Below are 19,681 nucleotides of genomic sequence, written 5' to 3' on the forward strand. Positions count from 1 at the left end.
AAGCCTGCTTCTCCCTCTGTCTGCTGCTCCCCGTTTGCATACTCTCTCTCTGACAAATAAAACCTTTTTTAAAAATGAAATATATTCAATAATTATTTCTATAACCTCAACAACACAAATATCAAACACCTCAGCCCCCATAAGGAGTCCCACATCGGGCTCCTTGCTCAACGGGTGGCCTCTTTCCCTCTGCCTGACACTCCCCCTACTTGTGCTCCCACTCTCTCTGTCTTTCTGACAAATAAAATCTTTTAAAAATAAATAAATAAATTATGAGCTCAGCCATCTTCAGGTTTGCTCCACTATACTGTACTGCTATATCGTGCCTTTTATTCTTCTTTTGGTCAACTGTCTATTCTAGATATAGTAAAGATCTGATAGCCCCCAACTGTATTAAACGAACAAACAAACAAAAACCAAGATTTCAGGAAAAGAAAAAGGCCAGAATGCGTACTTTGCCAAATTGTGATGATTCCCCTTCTACTAAAGAAGGATCACAGTTCATTTGGTCTTATTTAATTCGGAGGAGCTTTTATTACCCAGCAATTAAATGACTACCTTACAACTTTGTTAAAGAACATCAGGGATTTTAATGAGATTCCCTAGTAAAGAAAAGCATTCTCTTTCCCCACTCATTAGCTAAATTACCTTGAGAAAGTTATTTAACCTGCTATTTAAAGCTGCTTCCTCCTCTGAAAGGGGGACTGTTTTATTACAGGAGAAAATGCATGTAGAGACTAGCAAAATGTCTGGTACATCATTAAATATTAATTTCTTTTCCTCTCCCTATTCCCTCGAAGGCTCCTGGATAAACACAAAATGATAATATAGCTTGTCAGTTTGTAACATGCTCATTAATACTGGGATAAATTTCCATTAATACTTTTATTATATAGAATTCCATCTCATTCATCTGGGGATTCCTGTAAGAATAACCATCTTTAACTACTACTTGGTGGGGTGCCTAGGCGGTGCAGTTGGTTAAGGTCCTGAGGTTGAGCCCCACATTGGGCTCTGTACTAAGCAGGGAGTCTGCTTGTGATTCTCTCTCTCTCTCTCTCTCCCCCTCTGGTCCTTCCCCATATTATCCTCTCTCTCTAAAATAAATAAATTAGTCCTTAAATACATACATACATGTATGCATACTATTTGGTCTTCACTGGCTTCGTAAACTACTCACATCACACACAGTAGAAATTCCCTCAACCAATGCAATCAGGACCAGTATTTGATTGGTTAATCAAATAATCTGGTAATCTGGTTAAATCAAAGAATCATTAAAAATGATTCAAATGGTAAACATTTTAAGATAAGACATATAAATAAAATATTCATTCCCCTATATTTGAATGTAAGGCAAAGGCCTCTTCTTTAAGCAAGGGTCCACTATTTTAGAGTTCTGCATCTTTTTTTTTTTTTTGCATAAACCACACCCATAATGTACCATCTGTGATTTCCAGTTTGGGTTTTTTTATGTGGTGGTAGAACTTAAAATTGCTTGTAAAAATATATGAACGCAGAATCCTAGATTTTTTTAGTCTTTTCTCCATCTAATTCTAGAGTAATGTTTAGTGACTGTATCCATATGTCTTTACATAGCATTATCAACTTCATTTTCACTCTTATTTCACCAATTTACATAAGGTTTAAGTAAATTACAATAACAAATAGAGTTGGCATAAACAGGTTTGGGGAAAAAACATAATTACCTCCTGGTAAAGTATTATCAGCCAACTGATGAGAGAAGTAGGAACATGAGAGAATAATCTAGCAATGTGGGGTATTCAAGAATACCCTCATGGAAGGAATGCAGAGCACTGAGGACTGTGGTAAGTGAGCTAATAGAAGTTGTTTAAGAGAGCTTCTACTGTACAGACTCCTCCCCCCTATAGTTTTCGGATCATTCAATAACCTGCATCCCCCTATATAGCAAATTTTATTCCACAAAAGAACTCTCCCAGCAATTACAGATGTTCTCTCTCTCTCCTTTTGCTTTTACTGAGTTTGTCCTATTCATCTAAAAAAGCCCCTTTTCCTCTCTGCCTATAGAAATATTGCCATCCTTCAAGCCCAGCAAAAAGACTTCTCGTGACCAGTTCTGGCATCGTTATCTCCCTTTCCTATGAGCTTAAATAGTACAAGAGGCTACATCACACAATTTATCCCTTTATTATATAGTAATCCTTCATTATCCCCCTTTTCCTGCATTAATCTTTCCCTTCCTGCAGGATTTTTCCTATTACCACAGAAATATGTTCTAGTATCTTCTCATTTATTTTTTTTAATACTAAAAGCTACATACTCCCCAAATACCACACAATTTCTCCTCTCCCCTTCACAGCCCTGTTTCTTGAAACAGCTGCCTATTCATGCCTCACCTCTTCCTCACCTCCCTTGTATTTTAACCCTTGTTAACTTACAACAGTATGGGCTTTCTTGACTCTCCTTATCAGAATCAGTAACAACCCCCACACTGTACAATTCAGTGATTTTTCTGTTCTCTTTACTTGACCTCTCTATGCCATTTAATGGTTGAGGGTTTCCTTTCCAGAAACTTCCTCTTGCATTCTGAGACATTACTTTCCTGATGTTTCTCTCTCCCCATTGGCTGATAATCTGTTTTCTTCCCCTAATCTTCCTCCTCTAATAGCTTAATGTCAAGTTTTTTCAAGGATCCATACCTCTTCTCTCCCCCACTAAGTCAGAGGTTTACAAAAGGGACAGACCAACTCCTAAGGGAATTTTAGATATTTCTATATTTGTGGAGAACAGTTCTAATATTTAGAAGCAGGGCCAGAGGAGGCACGTATCCTGCAATGCAAGAAATAGTTCCCAACAATGAAGACTTGTCTCATGTCAGGACTTTCAAATGTCCTACCAGATAATCACATAGGATTAAAAACCTAACTCATTTTACAGATAAAGATGTTGTAATGAGGGAAGAAAGGGGAGGTTGTAATGCAGTTTTCATAAACATAATTGTCAAGAAATATAACCATCATGTAAATTAAGGGAAAATTCTGCTTTTCCCCATTAGTTGATTATTTTGAAAAATCAGATAGCAATGAAGGTCTAAGATGTCAAAACTGCGTGACTATCTCACTATATGGAGTCAAATTCACATGATTTTTACACATAGGTGAGACGCTCCCTATCTTGTATCCTTGCTTTATTTTCTCCATATTCTTACCATCTATCAGTTTATCTTATAATTACCTTCTTTATGAACTTCATCCTCCCAGTAAAATGTGAGTTCTATGATTAAAGAAATTTCTGTCTTAGTCATTACTATATCTCCAGAACACTATACTATACCCAGTACAGTGATGGACATATACAAAGACTTAATAAATATTCACGGACTTAATCTGATTACTTCATATCTTCTACTGTGATCATGAACAAGTACTTCTATATTGAAATACATACTAAAAAAATTCTCTAATTTGTCAAATTACTAGTTAGAACAATGTATTGATTTTTTTTTTAATTGTGAGGCTAAGTTACATTGGCCATAAATATTATGACAGCATAGTAAAGAGTGGATTTCAAAATACCTGCTATATAAAGGGGGCACTGGGTCTCACAGAGTGGAAAAGCAATAGCCTGTATGAGCTCATTTCTAATTCACATCTCTCTTCTTTTTTTCCGCCCCCCTACATCTTTCTTCTGAACACCATACTCACAAATCTAACTCCCTCATGGACAACTCCAATTAACATCTCAAACCTAAGACACCTAAACAGAAATTGATCCTCCACCTACTCAAACAACCTCTACAAATCCTATGGAGCCTCAGAAAATTACCCCAAAGATTTCAGAAAGCCCTGAGTCATCTTTTAGCTTCCCTTTCTCTGGTTCCCTCTTCTAGTCAACCAATAAATCCTCTAGAATCTATCTTCAAGGCTTATGTGGAATCCACCCACTTCTCTCCATTACCAAACCAACATCTTGGGCCCCACCTTCTCTTTTTATGAATTATTATAGAATCTCTTAATTAGTTGTCTCCTTCAGCTCTTTCTCTCTTCAGTCCATACTCCAGACAGGAAAAGAAAAAAAAAAAAGTACTAAACTCAACAACCACTTCCCATAGAACTTGAGTAAAATCCATATTCCTGGGGCGCCTAGGTGGCTCAGTGGGTTGGGCCGCTGCCTTCGGCTCGGGTCGTGATCTCGGGGTCCTGGGATCGAGTCCCACATCGGGCTCTCTGCTCAGCAGGGAGCCTGCTTCCCTCTCTCTCTCTCTCTGCCTTCCTCTCCATCTACTTGTGATTTCTCTCTGTCAAATAAATAAATAAAATCTTAAAAAAAAAAAAAATCCATATTCCTAATCATGGCCTCTAAGATCCTGCATGATTGGCTCCTTAACTCTCCAACTTGCGCCAGATCCCAGCCACACCCATCTTCCTTCACTTCCTAACACACTCCCTGAGCAGTGGGCTCCTCCTCATCCAGTAGGTCTTTGATTGACACTTCCTCAGAGGTCTCCTGCTCACCCAACCCAAAGTAGATGTTCCTGTTAATCTCTATTGTTTTCTACCATGACACCCATCACAATTATCTATTTAATCATTTCTTTACTTTTTAATGTCTGTCTCTTCCACCAAAATATAAACTCCATAAAACTGGGAACCAAGTCTAGTTTCTTTACTATCACATAGGCAATCAGTTATACCAGTGACTAGCACTGGCCTGGCAAACAGCATTCAATAACTATTTGCTAAAAAGAAGGAATTAAAAGTCACTCTCGAATCCAACCATTCTCTCACCAGCAAAACCATTTATTACCAAGGCATGACGATTGTACCTAAAAAATGTCCTTCAAAGGGTTCCTGGATGGCTCAGTCAGTTAAGCATCTCCCTTTGTCTCAGGTCATGATCTCAGGGGTCCTGGGATCCAGCCCTACATTGGGCTCCCTGCTCAGACGGGAGCCTGCCTCTCCCTCTCCCCTGCCCCTGCTCATGCTTTCTCTCTGTCAAATAAATAAATAAAATGTTAAGGGGGAAAAAAAAATGGGAAATGTCCCTCTCAAGTCTTCCACCTCTAATCAGTTTCCACAGTCATTCTCAACATGCACATATTGTGTGGATAATTTTACCACCTTCTTAACTGATCTCCCTGTCTCATCTTTCATCTGTCCAGTCCATCATATAGTCATCCTATAAACAACCTAATAAATATCCTATTCCATTTCTCCTTAAAAAGTTCTCTTTGTTTGCCCCTGCTTATAGAATAGGAAAAATTATTTAGTACAGAAAGTGAGATTTGGCACCAATCTACTTTTCCAGCCTCCACTACCCGCATATTCCCTTTTACTCCAGACATATCTCAAACCTAGTTCCCTGAACATACCATGTATCCCATTCTGTGCCTTTGATGTTCCCTCTGCCTAGTAAAATCCTGAGTGTCCTTCAAGATTCAGCTCAAATGTCATTTTCTTAGGAAAACTTCCTAAACTTTCAGAGACAGAATGAAGTTTCCATATTCTACTACATTCATCACCTTGTCTAGAGAGTCAACGTTAGCACAGTGGTTAAGAGAACAGACCACAAGCCTATTTACAAGGTTAAGAAACCTTGGGAAATTATTTACTGCTCCTAGACCTCCGACACCTTAACTGTAATATGGGATAACAATATAATAGGACTGTTATGAGGAATAAGAATTAAAAAGTAGTTAGCAAAGATCTGGCAATGAGACTCAACACGTTAGCTATCAGTTATTAACCTAAACTGTATGCGTCAGTCCCTGAGCTACTTGAAAGCAAAAACTATGCTCTGGCCATCTGTGTATCCCCATTACCCAACATCTGGCCCAAGAGCACACTCAGCATCTGTTTCTCAAGTTGGGATTAAGAATGACCACGGCAATGTTGGGTGGGGGGGGACTGCAGTTATTACGTCAGAGAACCTTTACAGAACATCAAGAATAGTGTATATTGCGATGAAATCAGGTTGTATATTATCCTGTAGCTGTCAACTCTTAAGCATTACTAGCCCTAATGATTATTATTCTAATGCTCTGGCTCATCAAGTCAGTTTTTATTACAATTTTTACTTGGCTTCTTTCAGACTCAGGGTTATTACTTTCCGAGCCCTAGGCTTGTGCTAATTTGCATGAGTTTTAAACTAATCATCTGGCTTAAAAAGCAATTTTGCAATTTAAATCCATGGCACTTAATTGGCTTCCTACCTCAAGGCACTAAATTACCCTAAAACAGTTCATCATACCTACCAGTCTGTACACGAGCAGAGGGCGTTATGGTTGTGTTTACACTGATGATTCAGACAATGCTGCGTTCAAGAATGGATTATCGGGCCCTCTAGGTCTCCAAGTGCCCATAACGGACTGTATCTACCTTCTTCACGTGGTCTCCATTACTCTGGCTGGAGGAACCGCCTCTCCTTGAGTCGATGGCGGTACCCACGTGCGTGTGCGTGTGTGTGTGCGCGCGCGTGTGTGTGTGCGCCTGAGCTCCGCCGGCTGCGCGGCCACGCCTCAGGATCGCCTCCTGCCTGGCAGGTGGCCCGCTCCGAGTCCTGACATTAGGGTCACCCCAGCATGCAGAGCAGTAAGAGCCTCCCCACGCGGGGAGGGCGCCGCAGACGCCCTAGAGCGGGGCACCCATCAGACGGGCTGCAGTCCCGGCGCTCAAGCTCTCAAAGGAGGGCTTGGACGAGCACCCCCACAAAGGACAGCGGCCGACAGGAGAAAGGGCTGCAGAGCTGGGGGCGAGGCGGGGCTGGGTGCTCCCTGCGTTTTGAGGGGCAGGACCTGGCACCAACCTCCACGAAGGCATCAGTCAGGTCACTAGCTCGGTCCATCACTGGCAAATGGCGCCCGGCCACGATTTTCACCTTGAGCTTGCCAGGCATCTTCTCGGCTTCGGCCTCTCCGTGGGCTCCTGCAGAAACAAACAAGCGAGTCTGCGCCGAGCTCCCAGCCGGGCGGGGAAGGGGCGGGAGCGCGCGGGGAGCTGCGCCTCGGCGGGAGCGCGCGGGGTAACTGACAGCCGAGGGCGCGCGAGGGCGCGCCGTGCCGCTGATCGCCGCCACTCACTCTCGGATGAATGAGGGGGCCGTCCAGCGCGGGCGCTCAGGCCTCATTCCGGGAAGGCAGCCGGAGGAGTGGCCCCGGTGGGTTCTTCCACCCCGGTCCCACAGCGTTGGCAAGAGAAGCAAAAGCCAGCCAACATCCTGTGGACGACCTGCCACCCCTACTTCTGTTTTCCTCCCCCCAAAATGGCGGCTCTCGGGGCGTGGAGGGAACATCGATCATTCGGCGCTCGGCCCACTTTACAGCGCCGAGATTAAATCGACGGAGAGCAGTTGGAGGGGGCGGGGCGGACTTCCAGGAAGCCGGAGGGCAGGGAAATGGGTCGAGCCCTGCATCATCCACCGAGCCGGGGCAGTGGGTCGGTGCGCAGCTGTTTGCGAGCGGGCTCGCTGCTTCCCGAGCAAAGCTGGCGTAGGGCTCGGGGGCATCGCGGGTCTCTCCCTTCCCAGCTGCAAACGTCGCACTGTCGAGGGCTGCGATAGAAGGAGAAGAGGCGGAGACTGTTAGAGGAGCGATGTCAGTCGGGCTTTAACCACGTTTGTAAAATAAGTTTACCTGGAATGAATGCAGTTTTGGTTTTATATGAATTAGAGTATGAAATTTTAGGGACATCTCTGGTAGTCGTAAATATTCTACAGCAACATTTTTTATTCAGTCATGTACACGTGTGCTGGGCTGTAGATGTTACTGTGTGTCTTGGGGAAAAACAAAACTTTGAAATCCAAAGCCTCTGGTTAGAGAGTTTCCCCTGCACGCCCAGATGGACGTGGTGTGTTTACTAAGGATCAACAAGCCAAAGACCTACATTGCAGGCAGGAGTTCAGGACCTCCTCCGCTATGAAATTTCTAGACAACTGCAAAAAACAAACCTGGTGCTCTTAATGAAACACCTGGGACAATCGACCCAATAATATATGTAAATAAACATGCAAAAAAGAGGCGAAATCTGTAGGCTCAAACCATCGGGAAAAAAATTAGGGAAATTGAGGCACACGCACACGATGTAACCTAAGTCACCGTATACCGAGTATCAACAGTACACGCCATATCAAATAACAAAATCGCCATTAACAATTCAGGTAGAAAGATTTTACCACAGGATTCATTAGGAATGGAAAATTCCCAAACGAAGATTTTTTTTTTAATTGATACACCTTTTCTTTTCTTTTCTTTTTCTTTTTTCTTTTTTCTTTTTAAGATGTATTTGAGAAAGGGAGACCATGGGGATAGGTGTGAGCTAAGGGAGAGAGGGAACCCAGAGCAGATTCTGCACTGAGCCGGGAGCCCTTTGCAAGGATGGATCTCAGGACTCCGAGATCATGACCTGAGTTGAAACCAAGAGTGGGATGCTTAACCCCCTGAGTCATCCATGTCCCCAAACTGATAAATCTTTTTAACCTTAAAAATACTGAACAGGTTGGGGCATCAGGATGGCTCAATGGTTGTAACAAGTGACTCTTAATCTTGAGGTTGTGAGTTCAAGCCCCACATTGAGTGTGAAGATTACTTAAAATCAAATATTTTAAAGAAAATACTGAACAGATTAAACTAACTCTAGGCAGTGGTGACCCAGAATTCTCTTTTGAAGGCAAAAGTTCCTTCTATAGAGGGAATATTATTCACGTGAGAAGTTAAAATCTTACAAAGAGAAAAGAAAAAGTCTTCCTCAAAATAAAAATCTGTAAGATAAATCATTGACTTTTCAGACCAAAGAAAACTTCATCCACTCAAACTATGAAAAAAGAGTAGAAGAGTACAGCTCACATGAGGATTTCCTTGCATCCTACTGCAGCTTTTTGTGGAGTCTAACTCTACTCGTAAAATGCCTTTACCAAACACTCACAGTGAGCAACACGATGTGATAAGTTAATTTTGGTGTGTTTTGTTTTGGTGGTAGAGTTGAAATAGCCTTTTTTTTTTTAAGATTTTATTTATTTATTTGAGAGAGAGAGAGAGAGACAGTGAGAGAGAGCATGAGCAAGGAGAAGGTCAGAGGGAGAAGCAGACTCCCCATGCAGCTGGGAGCCCGATCCCGGGACTCCGGGATCATGACCTGAGCCGAAGGCAGTCGTCCAACCAACTGAGCCACCCAGGCGTCCCAAAATAGCCTTTTTTTTTTTTTAAGATTTTATTTATTTGAGAGAGGTGAGAGAGAGAACACAGAGAGAGGGCAAGGGAGAAGCAAACACCCCACTGAGCAGGGAGACCAATGCAGGGCTTAATCCCAGGACCCTGAGATCATGACCTGAGCCAAAGGCAGATGCTTAACCAACTGAGCTACCCAGGCACCCTGAAATAGCCTTTTTACTGAAATCAAAGTAATACCACACTACCAATTCATTAAAAAAAAAAAAAAAAAAAAAAAAAAACCTGAGTATCAACAAAAGCCAAACTATGGAAAAAGCCCAAATGTCCATCGAGTGATGAATGGATAAAGAAGATGTGGGGGGTGGGGTATATAATGGAATATTACTCAGTCATCAAAAAGAATGAAATCTTGCCACTTGCAATGGTGTGGTTGGAGCCAGAGTATATTCTACTAAATATAGTGGAGAGCATGAGCAAGGAGAAGGTCAGAGGGAGAAGCAGACTCCCCATAAGCAATAAGTATTGCTTATGGGGAGCAATACTCCCCATAAGCAAAACAAATCAAAGAAAGACAAATACTATATGATTTCACTTATATGTGGAATTTATGAAATAAACAGATGAACAGATGGGGGGGAAGAGAAGGAAACAAACCATAAGAGACTCTTAAAAAAATATTTTATTTATTTATTTATTTATTTATTTATTTGACAGAGAGAGACACAGCAAAAGAGGGAACAGAAGCAGGGGGAGTGGGAGAGGGAGACACAGGCTTCCCACAGAGAAGGGACCCTGATCCCAGAATCCTGGGATCATGACCTGCGCCGAAGGCAGATGCCTAACAACTGAGCCACCCAGGTACCCAATCGTAACAGACTCTTAAAGGCAGAGAACAAACTGAGGGTTGTTGAAAGAAGGTGGGTTGGGGGGATGGGCTGCATAGGTGATGGACATGAAGGAGGGGTTTTGTTATGGTGAGCACTGGGTGTTGTAAGTAATGAATCAATGAGTTCTACTCCTGAAACCAATAAGGCACTGTATGTTAACTAACTAGAATTTAAATAAGAATTTGAAAAGTACTCAAACATAGAAGGAAAAAAATTGGAAAACTGAAGTTTTGTAACAATCTTAATGGAAAACAATGCTTTGTATTATAAGATGTTGTAATATAAAAATATATTTGCAAATTGGACAATTAGAGGTTAGCAATCTCAGCCTCCTAATTAGTATCCTGTAAGGTACTTGCACATACATACCTGTTGCCTTAGGCTTCATTAACAGGAGATTATAATTAAGATGTTTCCTGAAGACTTTTTTTTAGTAGAATTAAGCCTGACTTCAGTTTGTTTTCTAATAATGGTACTAGTTTCTTTTAATTAATGCTGGGAGCAGTGTTAACTTTCCTGAAAAATCTATCATGATCTGGTTCCTAATTAGCTTCTGTAGCTTCATACTTCACCACTCTTTTTGCATCTTAGATCCCATAATAATAACATGTATTGAATACCAGCTACTGAATTCAGTGCTTCCCAGCTTTTAAAGGTCCCTAGAATCTTATACAATAGGAATTATCAGCCTTCATTCTATAAGTGAAGAATTTGAGACTTTGCAATGCTTACTTGATAATGACCCAAAGTCACAGAGCTAGTAATGTTGGAGACAGGCTTTATATCTAAATAATTTGATTCCAAGAACCCCTCTTTAAAGGTTGTGTATAGTTTCCTATAAACTATGCTTTTTTTTTCTTTTTCTCATACTCTTCCTAGCAAACACTTAAGAATTCATAACTCAGAATGTTATTTCTAATGTCTTCCCTTATCTCCTTCCTGATAAACGTACTCTTCACTTTCACTACTATGCTACCGCTAAATCTAATGCATCTATTGTTGCACAGTCTATATAGATAATTCTTTATCTTTCCCTCTCCCCTATTAAACATGGAGCACCTTGAAGGGAAAGACTATTTCCTGTCCATCTCTCAATCCTCAGTTCCCTCCCTGTACCCTTCATGTAATCCACAAATTCTTGTGCAATTAAATGTTAATAACACATATACGTTTACTGTTTTGCTCTCTCTTTTCTGGCTTCCTAAAATGTTCCTTTGACTCCCTCTCCATCCCCAAGGTTAAATTTCTCAAGGGTTATCTATAATCGGTGCCCTCTCCTCACTTCACAAATAGTCCTGAAACTATTTCTGACTTTGGGGCACCTGGGTGGCTCAGCTGGTTGAGCGACAAACTCTTGATTTTGGCTCAGGTCATGATCTCAGGGTCATGTGATCAAGTTCCACTATGGGCTCTGCCCTCAGCATGGAGTCTGCTTGAGATTCTCTCCCTCTGCCCTCCCCCAACTCACATACACACACACACACACACACACACTCCCTCTCTCTCTCTCTCTCTCTAAATTCAAAAATAATAATAAAATAATAATAAAAACAAAACAAAATATTTCTGACATTAGCTACAGCCACTCTACCAAAACAACTTTCTCTAAGGCCATCAATGACCTAAATCCATTGCTAAATCCATTGGATAGCTTTTGTTCTACAGGATTCCCAGTAGCATTTGACACTGTTAATCATGTTCCACTTGAAATGGTTTTCCACTTTATATTCAGATACTATGCTTCTCTCGTATGTTGCACCATATAAATATTTGCCTTCTCAGCTTCCTCACTGGTCCTAACAAAAGTATGAGTTTTCCTCAGGGTTTCAGTTCTTGACCTTCTTTCCTTCTAACTATACTTTCTCCTTAGGTGATCTCATTCATACCTGTAATTTCAATTTCTGTCTATTTAGCAGGATTCTGATGATGTTTTTATCTTCATCCCACAGCTTTCTTCTGGTATCTGGACCCATATATTCAAAATGCCAGGTTCCTATTTCCAATTGGAGTATCAAAGTGACCTTAAAGTCAATATCCAAAACTGATCTTATTTTCTTTCTCTCTCCCACAAGGACAGCAGCAGCAATTACAACAACGACAAAATAAAAAGCCTGGTCCTTGTCTACTCTGTTACCCGTCTCAAATCGCAGAACACCAGCTACCTAGTCAAGTGCTCAAGCCAGAAACTCACCGGTTTAAGTTGGATACAAATGGCAACTTGAACTTTCAGGTACTTTTACTTTGATTTACTTCTGAAGCAACAGATCAGCTGAATAAAGGGGTAAAAATGAGTTAAATAGCTAGGTCAGTTCATCTTCCCAGTAGTTCCCTTATTTCCCATGAAGGTGTGTCTCATGTATAGTAGGCACAATGACCTCATTAAGTAAAACCTTCTCTAGATTGGAAGATTACTGAAGTAGAACACATTGCTTTGTATCAGTACCCATCAATGCTCTCAGTGAGCCACGTCACCTAGGTGTAATGGAAAGGTTATAGGCCTTGATTTTCTGATCAAGCCAGCACCCAGGACAAGCTCTTCTTAGCTGTTTCTGTACTGCAAAGCCTGGAGGTTTTCTACTTATATCACCAAGTGTTATGGTTAATAACTCCTAAAGATTTCTCAAATCCATCTACTTTCCACTATTATTTCTCACGTGGAAGACTGCTATCCCCACTTCCACTCTTGCTTTCATCTAATCCATTCAGCATAAAGTAGTGCAAGTGATCTTTTTAAATAACAAATATTCGTATCACTTTGTATTAGGGAAACTGCTTGCCAAAGATCCCTATTCTTGGCAGGCCTTTTTCTTTATAAGAAAGTAAAAATGTCCAGAAATTCAAGAGCAGGACATCAGAAGTGGGTTTTTAATTTATTTTCGCATTCTTGGGTTTTTTAAAGTCAAACAAGGCCTTCTCCCCCTTGTGTTAATTAATCGCCTAGAGATTATTCCCTTTCAACTGAATTGTTGTTCAAATGCATTGTTCCATTTCGGTATCTACAAATTGAAATAGATCGCAATTCACCTCAGATCATAGGATCCAAATTATATGCCTGACCCTTTAAAGTTAACACAGTATTTCCTCTTATGCATATCATTTTTTCTTTGCCAATTAGGTGGCACTAATGGAGTTTTTATGATCCAGTAAGCCATTATCTTCACAGAGATACTAACACATTAATTGGATTAATTACACTGATACATAATTTCCTAACCCCTTTGTTAACTTCAAATCGTCTCCTGCTTTTGGAAGAGGAGTCCCGTAATATATCCAGTGTACCTTGGAAAGCAAAACTAGAGCTATATATTTACTAAATTGTCATGAACAAGATTCAGTTCCCAATGTGGATAAGTGTTACTCAATAGAAGAGTGCTGACTAGTAGAGTGGTTACTAATTATTGCAATTGATGGCAAGAACAAAAGTGAGCTGAGTTCATGGCTAGTACCTTGTATAGTCTACTGTGATATGAACCCTATTTGGTCTGTTCTAGATAGCTGGGTAAGGGATTTTTAAACCGGCTATAAGTTGGGTTGATTCCCACAGGAGGGAGTAGTTTCACATACTACTGGTGTCATACTTGCAGAAGGCTACTGCAATTCAAATGAAGTGAACTTGAAATTTTAACAATACTGTGGAAACCATAGTGGAATAAGATAAGTCAGTTACATAGCTTTTAATACTAAAGATGTTGGGACTTGAACAAATTTAAATTTTTTTTTAAAGATTTTATTTATTTATTTGACAGATAGAGATCACAAGTAGGCAGAGAGGCAGGCAGACAGAGAAAGGGGGAAGCAGGCTCTCCACGGAGCAGAGAGCCCAATGCAGGTCTTGATCCCAGGACCCTGGGATCATGACCTGAGCCGAAGGCAGAGGCTTTAACCCACTGAGCCACCCAGGTGCCCCTGAACAAACTTAAATTTAAATCCAGCTGCATACCCTGGGACCTTACCCACTGCTGCTCCTCTTGTGTCTTGACAACCAGGTAGATAATCTGTGTAGTGCTTCCCATTTGGATAAAGAAACTGACCACCACCTCCCCCAGCTAAGGGAGGTTTGTTCAAACGTACACTGATTCATGCTACTCTTGAGTGCCTGTTTACTTCTATTTAGTCAAAAACCAAGACTTAAAATCTAGACTATAAAACTCTGCTAGATTATGTAATCTGGCCCCTACCAATGATACTAGCTTTATTTTCATGACTTTTCCACATAAGATGACTTGTGCCATCTGCATCGATCTCTTTTTGACTACTGGACTCACTCTTCCCCCAACCCTGCTGGGTATTTTGAGATATTTCCTCCCCTGCTAACCACTAGGCAACTGGGGGATGGGGAGGAGAATTTAGGTGTAAAATAGATCCTGACACTGGCAAATGGTGGTAATTTGCCTCCGGTTAGTGAACACTCCCCCTCTTTCCTTCCTGTAACACAGTATTTGCAAACAACAAAGTATTTTTAAAATTCTATTTCTGTGATCATATTTTCCACAAGTGTGTAAAAATCCTGAGGCATAAATGAGCATCACTGTGCCTTGGAAAAAAGTAAATGAGGTGGAGAATGATAGCTGTGTGCTGAATTGTTGTTGTTGTTAGGTAATTAAATTGACCCCTGATTTGATACTCTCTTTCCCATTTCTGGAATAAACCATACATATTCTCACTTGTTGCTCCTATTCCTCTAGAATGTACCTTCTCTCCCCACCTACTCAAATCTTACTGCCTCTCTCAACATCAATTAATATTTTCTAACAACACTTTATATATAAAGACATTAAATGTAGACCTTTATCTCCAGAAGATTACAATTTAGGTGTGTTGTAGATAAAACATGTATATATAAGAAATGTAACTATAGTAAGTGACTGTATACCATTGGGTATTAACAATGGCTTGGACAATAAAATATTAAAGTAGTTTATAAAAATTATTTGGGCATAATTAAGGAGGAAGCCTCACATAGAAGGTAGAATTTGAATGGGACATTTCTAGATGCATGGGAATTCATTTAGAAAAAAAAATCAAGAGCAAAAATGATTTTAAAAAATGTTTATGGCATAGTCTGGAAACTGTGAGTAAGCTAGTTTGGCTAGAATTGGGATTTTTTTTCTTTTTTTTTGTAGAAAAACGATAATTTGAGAGACAGATAGGCTATGCCTGGAAATATACGTAGCAATCACAATTAGGAAAGGGGCGATTCAACAGACAAAGCTGATGATCAAGAACATTCTTGTGTAGGCAAAGGAAGCCATTGAAGATTTTTTTTGGTGGAAAGAAGCATAAGTGGAACAATATTTTGGTACAATGACAGTTACACAAGGACTCAGTTTAAATTGAATTGCTGAAGACCAGAAGCAAAAAAATCTTTATTGTACTTTCATTATGAAATTGGCATGAAAGTGGTAATAGAAAAGAGAGTTGAGAAGGAAATCATTAAGGAAAAATTGACAACCATTAGACACTATATATCAGGGAGAGAAAGACAGGAAGAAAAAAATGCATCTGTTTCAAAACAGAGTAAAAGAAATGGTGGCATCATTATTAGAAAAAATGAAGTCTGAAGGTCAAGAAAAACGAGTCTAGTTTTGTTTGTGTTGAGTTCCTTGACGTCTTCCTCAACCATTCTAATCTGTTTTGACCTCCCTAAAACTTGGTGACTTCCCAAGAATTCATTATGCTCACTGCTCTGTGGGTTAGTTGGATAGTTCTGAAGGGAAAACTAAAGGGACTTCCTTTTTGGAAAGGCTCCATCTCTGCTGTTTTCCTGCTCGGTCCCATTTCCTCATGTTCTATATTTTACCTTGCACCTGAATAAGTCAAAAAAGCTATATTCCCACTCCAATGGGGAAGCAAGAAAGTTAATCATTTTTTAAATTTCATCGTAAGCCCCCAAACACCTGATGACATCTTAAGAACTGGATCCCAAATGTGTTCCAGGACATTAGCTTTGGACAAACCTCAGCTGACGCTGATATCAATACCCCCTACCTTCAGTGATTTATGAAATAACACCTATTGTTCACCTGTCACTCACCTTTGATCAGACTCTGCCCTGGATTCCCGAAGAAACACATACCCTGGACCCCTTTGCAGTATAAACCCCTCACCCCAAGCAGTAAAGAGGCTTACTCTCCTTTCCTTTCCAAGTCTCCCAGACACTCCATCTGCTATACTCAATCACTTAGACTACTCAGTAATCTCTGCTTTCACTTCCTCCTGGCTTGAATTTGATTTCTATCCTGTGTGAAGCCAAGGAAGGACCTTCTTGGCTGGTCCTGTGGGACATCCCTCTGGGTCCTCTGACTTGGCCTGCTTACATCAGTTCTGTAGGTTTTACTGGACCCATTCGTATAACGGCATATAGTCTGACTTCACTGGAATGTGGTCTTACAAATCTGTGTTCGGCACTGCCTGTCAGGCAGGATGGATTGGCTCTAACATGGTGGCCTCAAGCAGCATTCCAATAGGGCAAAAGCTATCTGCTGGTGAAATGCATTGCCTTCACTGTTACCAACGTTTGAAAAATACATCTGTGAGGGGCGCCTGGGTTAAGCCTCTGCCTTCTGCTCAGGTCATGATCTCAGGGTCTTGGGATCGAGCCCCGCATCAGGCTCTCTGCATCAGGCTCTGCCTGCCTCTCTGCCTACTTGTGATCTCTGTCTGTCAAATAAATGAATAAAATCTTTTAAAAAAGAAAACAAAAGAAAAAGAAAAATACATCTGTGGCCAGGACCCACTGTCATGACCTAGTCAGGTCTTCCCTTGCAAAGTGACCTTGATGCCTAAAATGACATCAAACTAAAATGTTTTGTTTTTTTATGTTTAGGGCCTTGAAAGGTGGGCTTCCTTTAATTGAAGCATTGCATAAATACAAAAATTCTCATGACATAGAGTAAGATACAAAGGCAAAAACATCCTTTATACTTTTTTCCTTTGACTTTGTCTTAGTTTTTTAAAAGTTTGTATTTCGAATCAAATAATCCTAGCCTTGGGGCACCTTGAACGTATAATGACAGTATATCAAATCCTTCTCTTTCCAGATAAAAGACAGATTGTCTAATGTTCCAAGAGTCCTTGTCATCCACAACTTTCCCCACTTTTTGTTATTCTGACTCAGAAATAGAAATGATGGTTTATGGTGTTCCCTGAAGATTAATAAGTTTGAGAAAAATAAGCAGGGATTAGCAGAATGAAGATATCTTAGTCCATTTCCTCAATTAAACAGGCTTGGAGTAACAACACATGAAGATTTAATAACTAAGAGGTAAAGAAAAAATAGCTGATGGATAGCATTTGAAAGTTGCCTGGAAATTTTTTGCTTGGGGTTAAAAGAACAGATAAATTGAAGAATAAACTTGATCATAGGAGATAGTACTTTGATGTTTCATTATGTAATAAGATAAAATATAAATTTAATAATTATTTTAAAATACTTTTTAAAAATATGTTTTTAAGTAGTCTCTACACCGAACATGGGGCTCAAACTTAAAACCCTGAGATCAGGGGTGCCTGGATGGCTCAGTGGGTTAAACCTCTGCCTTCAGCTCAGGTCATGATCTCAGGGTCCTGGAATCGAGCCCTGCATCGGGCTCTCTGCTCAGCGGGGAGTCCCCCCGCCCCCGCCTGCTTCTCTGCCTACTGTGATCTCTCTCTCTCTTTCTCTCTGTCTCTCTGTCAAATAAATAAATAAAATCTTAAAAAAAAACAAAACTCTGAGATTAATAAAGATACAAATGTAATGATCCGAAGGGGGGCATGCACCCAAGTGGTTTATAGCAGCAATGTCCACAATAGCCAAACTATGGAAAGAGCCAATATGTCCTTCAACAGATGAATGGATAAAGAAGATATGGCATATATATATATATATATACATTTTGCTTAGCATTATATAATTATATATATAAAATGCTAAGCAAAATGTGTATATAAAATGTATATATATATATAATTATATATATAAAATGCTAAGCAAAATAATTCAATCAGAGAAAGACAATTAGCATATGATCTCTCAGATATGAGGAATTTGAGAGGCAGGGAGTGGGGTCATGGGGAGTAAGGAGAGAAAAAAATGAAACAAGTTGGGATCAGGAGGGAGACAAACCATAAGAGACTCTTAATCTCAGGAAACAAACTGAGGGTTGCTGGAGGGCGGGGAGAGGGATAAGGTGGTTGGGTTATAGACACTGGGGAGGGTATGTGCTATGGTGAGTGCTGTGAATTGTGTAAGACTGATGATTCACAGACCTATACCCCTGGGGCAAATAATACATTATGTGTTAATTTTAAAAAAAGAGAGAGAAAGAAAAACCCTGAGATCAAGAGTTACATACTCTAACTGAGCCAGCCTTGTATCCCTTAAAATACTTTTTATAGTCAGCATCATAATTGACTGAATCAAAGGCACATTTCCATCTTCTCCTTACTTTGCCAGGAGGTAACCTATCCACAGAGAAAACACTTGATGGGCCTTCCTTGGCACATGGTGATGGTAACTGAAATTACAGAAATGGTGTCTAGGAGAAAATAAGCACCTTGCTCCTTGGGGGCTTTTATTTTTATTTATGTAACTATTTATCAACTAACATCTTTTTTCTTTTTTTAGAATTAATTAATTTTTAAAGGATTTTATTTTTTATTCATTTGATAGGGAAAGCACAAGCAGGGGGAGGGGAGAAATAGACCCACTGCTGAGCAGGGAACCCAATGCAGGGCTCAATCCCAGGACTCTGAGATCACGACCTGAGCCAAAGGCAGACACTTACCCCACTGAGCCACCCAGGTGCCCCTCTTTTTTAAATTAATTCAATTAGCCAAGATATAGTACATCACTAGTTTCAGATGTAGAGTTCAAAAATTCATCAGTTGTGTATAACAAGGCTTTTTTTTTTTTTAATCACTCTCTATTAAGTGGTTACAAAACAGACAGTTGTTGCTCAAGACATCTGGCACTCCGAATAACAGAAAGAAAACTTAACAAAAGCTTTGGGTTTCTAACCTTCTAAACAATGCACAAGTTCCAAAATATGAATGGCCAATTTAAATGAATGGCCACTCTGTAAAATTTAGAAACTGCTAATTCAGCTGAAGAAGAGCCTTTGCTCTTCTGGAGCTTTAGCTCATCATGCATTGAGCTCTTACCAGATTCCTTACTTAGGGAATTCCAAATGCCCTTCCCACTCCTCAAGCTTCCAGTTCTATCCTACCTCTGGTCATCTTTTTTATTCTGCAAAGAGCAAAACCAATACAGATATTTGACATGTGGCACCTAGATCTAATTTGCCACCACATTAAAACTAAAATTTTTTAAATTAAACTTCTAAGTTTGAGATGAAACTTTTAGGTTCACGTGCAATTATGAGAAGTAATAGAGGAATCCCAAGTACCATTTATCCAGTTTCCCCTAGTAGTAGCAAAACTCTAGTATAACATAACCACCACCTGTTATTGTTAGCTCTCCAAAAGAATGTTTTATTGTTTTATGGATTAGCTACCCATGGGCAACAGGGGTAGCCTGCACAAGCTAACTGTGTGACCAGTTGAAGTCAAGAGTCATGCTGGAAGAACTGCATTAGTCATATTAATCGCACTGAATGAAACTAATTATGTAATTATGAGTTGTTCAAGTTTAATGCCATTAAAAATT

At 40.2% G+C, this 19,681-nt stretch overlaps 1 protein-coding gene and 1 long non-coding RNA gene across 23 annotated transcripts in view; one reads left to right on the forward strand and one right to left on the reverse strand.

Annotated features, from left to right (window-relative positions):
* The window catches only part of C2CD5 (C2 calcium dependent domain containing 5), a 98,020-nt gene extending 90,775 nt beyond the window's left edge, over positions 1-7,245 (reverse strand). For 9 of the 21 annotated variants that reach the window (XM_013047562.2, XM_045073442.1, XM_004775980.3 and 6 more), the window contains exons 1-2: positions 7,061-7,244; positions 6,787-6,905 (exon numbers count right to left, since the gene is read on the reverse strand). In XM_013047562.2, the coding sequence (XP_012903016.1) occupies positions 6,787-6,876 (90 nt within the window). In that variant the 5' untranslated portion in view covers positions 6,877-6,905; positions 7,061-7,244. Of the gene's footprint in view, positions 1-6,786; positions 6,906-7,060 lie in introns of all 21 variants that reach the window. The other 12 variants (XM_045073443.1, XM_013047563.2, XM_004775981.3 and 9 more) reach the window with 4 other exon arrangements.
* Positions 7,246-7,250: 5 nt separating this feature from the next.
* The window catches only part of LOC123390063, a 33,144-nt gene continuing 20,713 nt past the window's right edge, over positions 7,251-19,681 (forward strand). The window contains exons 1-2 of one of the 2 annotated variants that reach the window (XR_006604715.1): positions 7,251-7,573; positions 12,105-12,262. This is a non-coding gene — a long non-coding RNA (uncharacterized LOC123390063). The remainder of the gene's footprint in view (positions 7,574-12,104; positions 12,263-19,681) is intronic. The other variant, XR_006604716.1, reaches the window with a different exon arrangement.

The sequence above is a fragment of the Mustela putorius genome, unplaced genomic scaffold (genome assembly GCF_011764305.1).
Source record: "Mustela putorius furo isolate JIRA1106 unplaced genomic scaffold, ASM1176430v1.1 tig00537227_pilon_pilon_pilon, whole genome shotgun sequence".
In the NCBI taxonomy this organism is placed as follows: domain Eukaryota; kingdom Metazoa; phylum Chordata; class Mammalia; order Carnivora; family Mustelidae; genus Mustela; species Mustela putorius.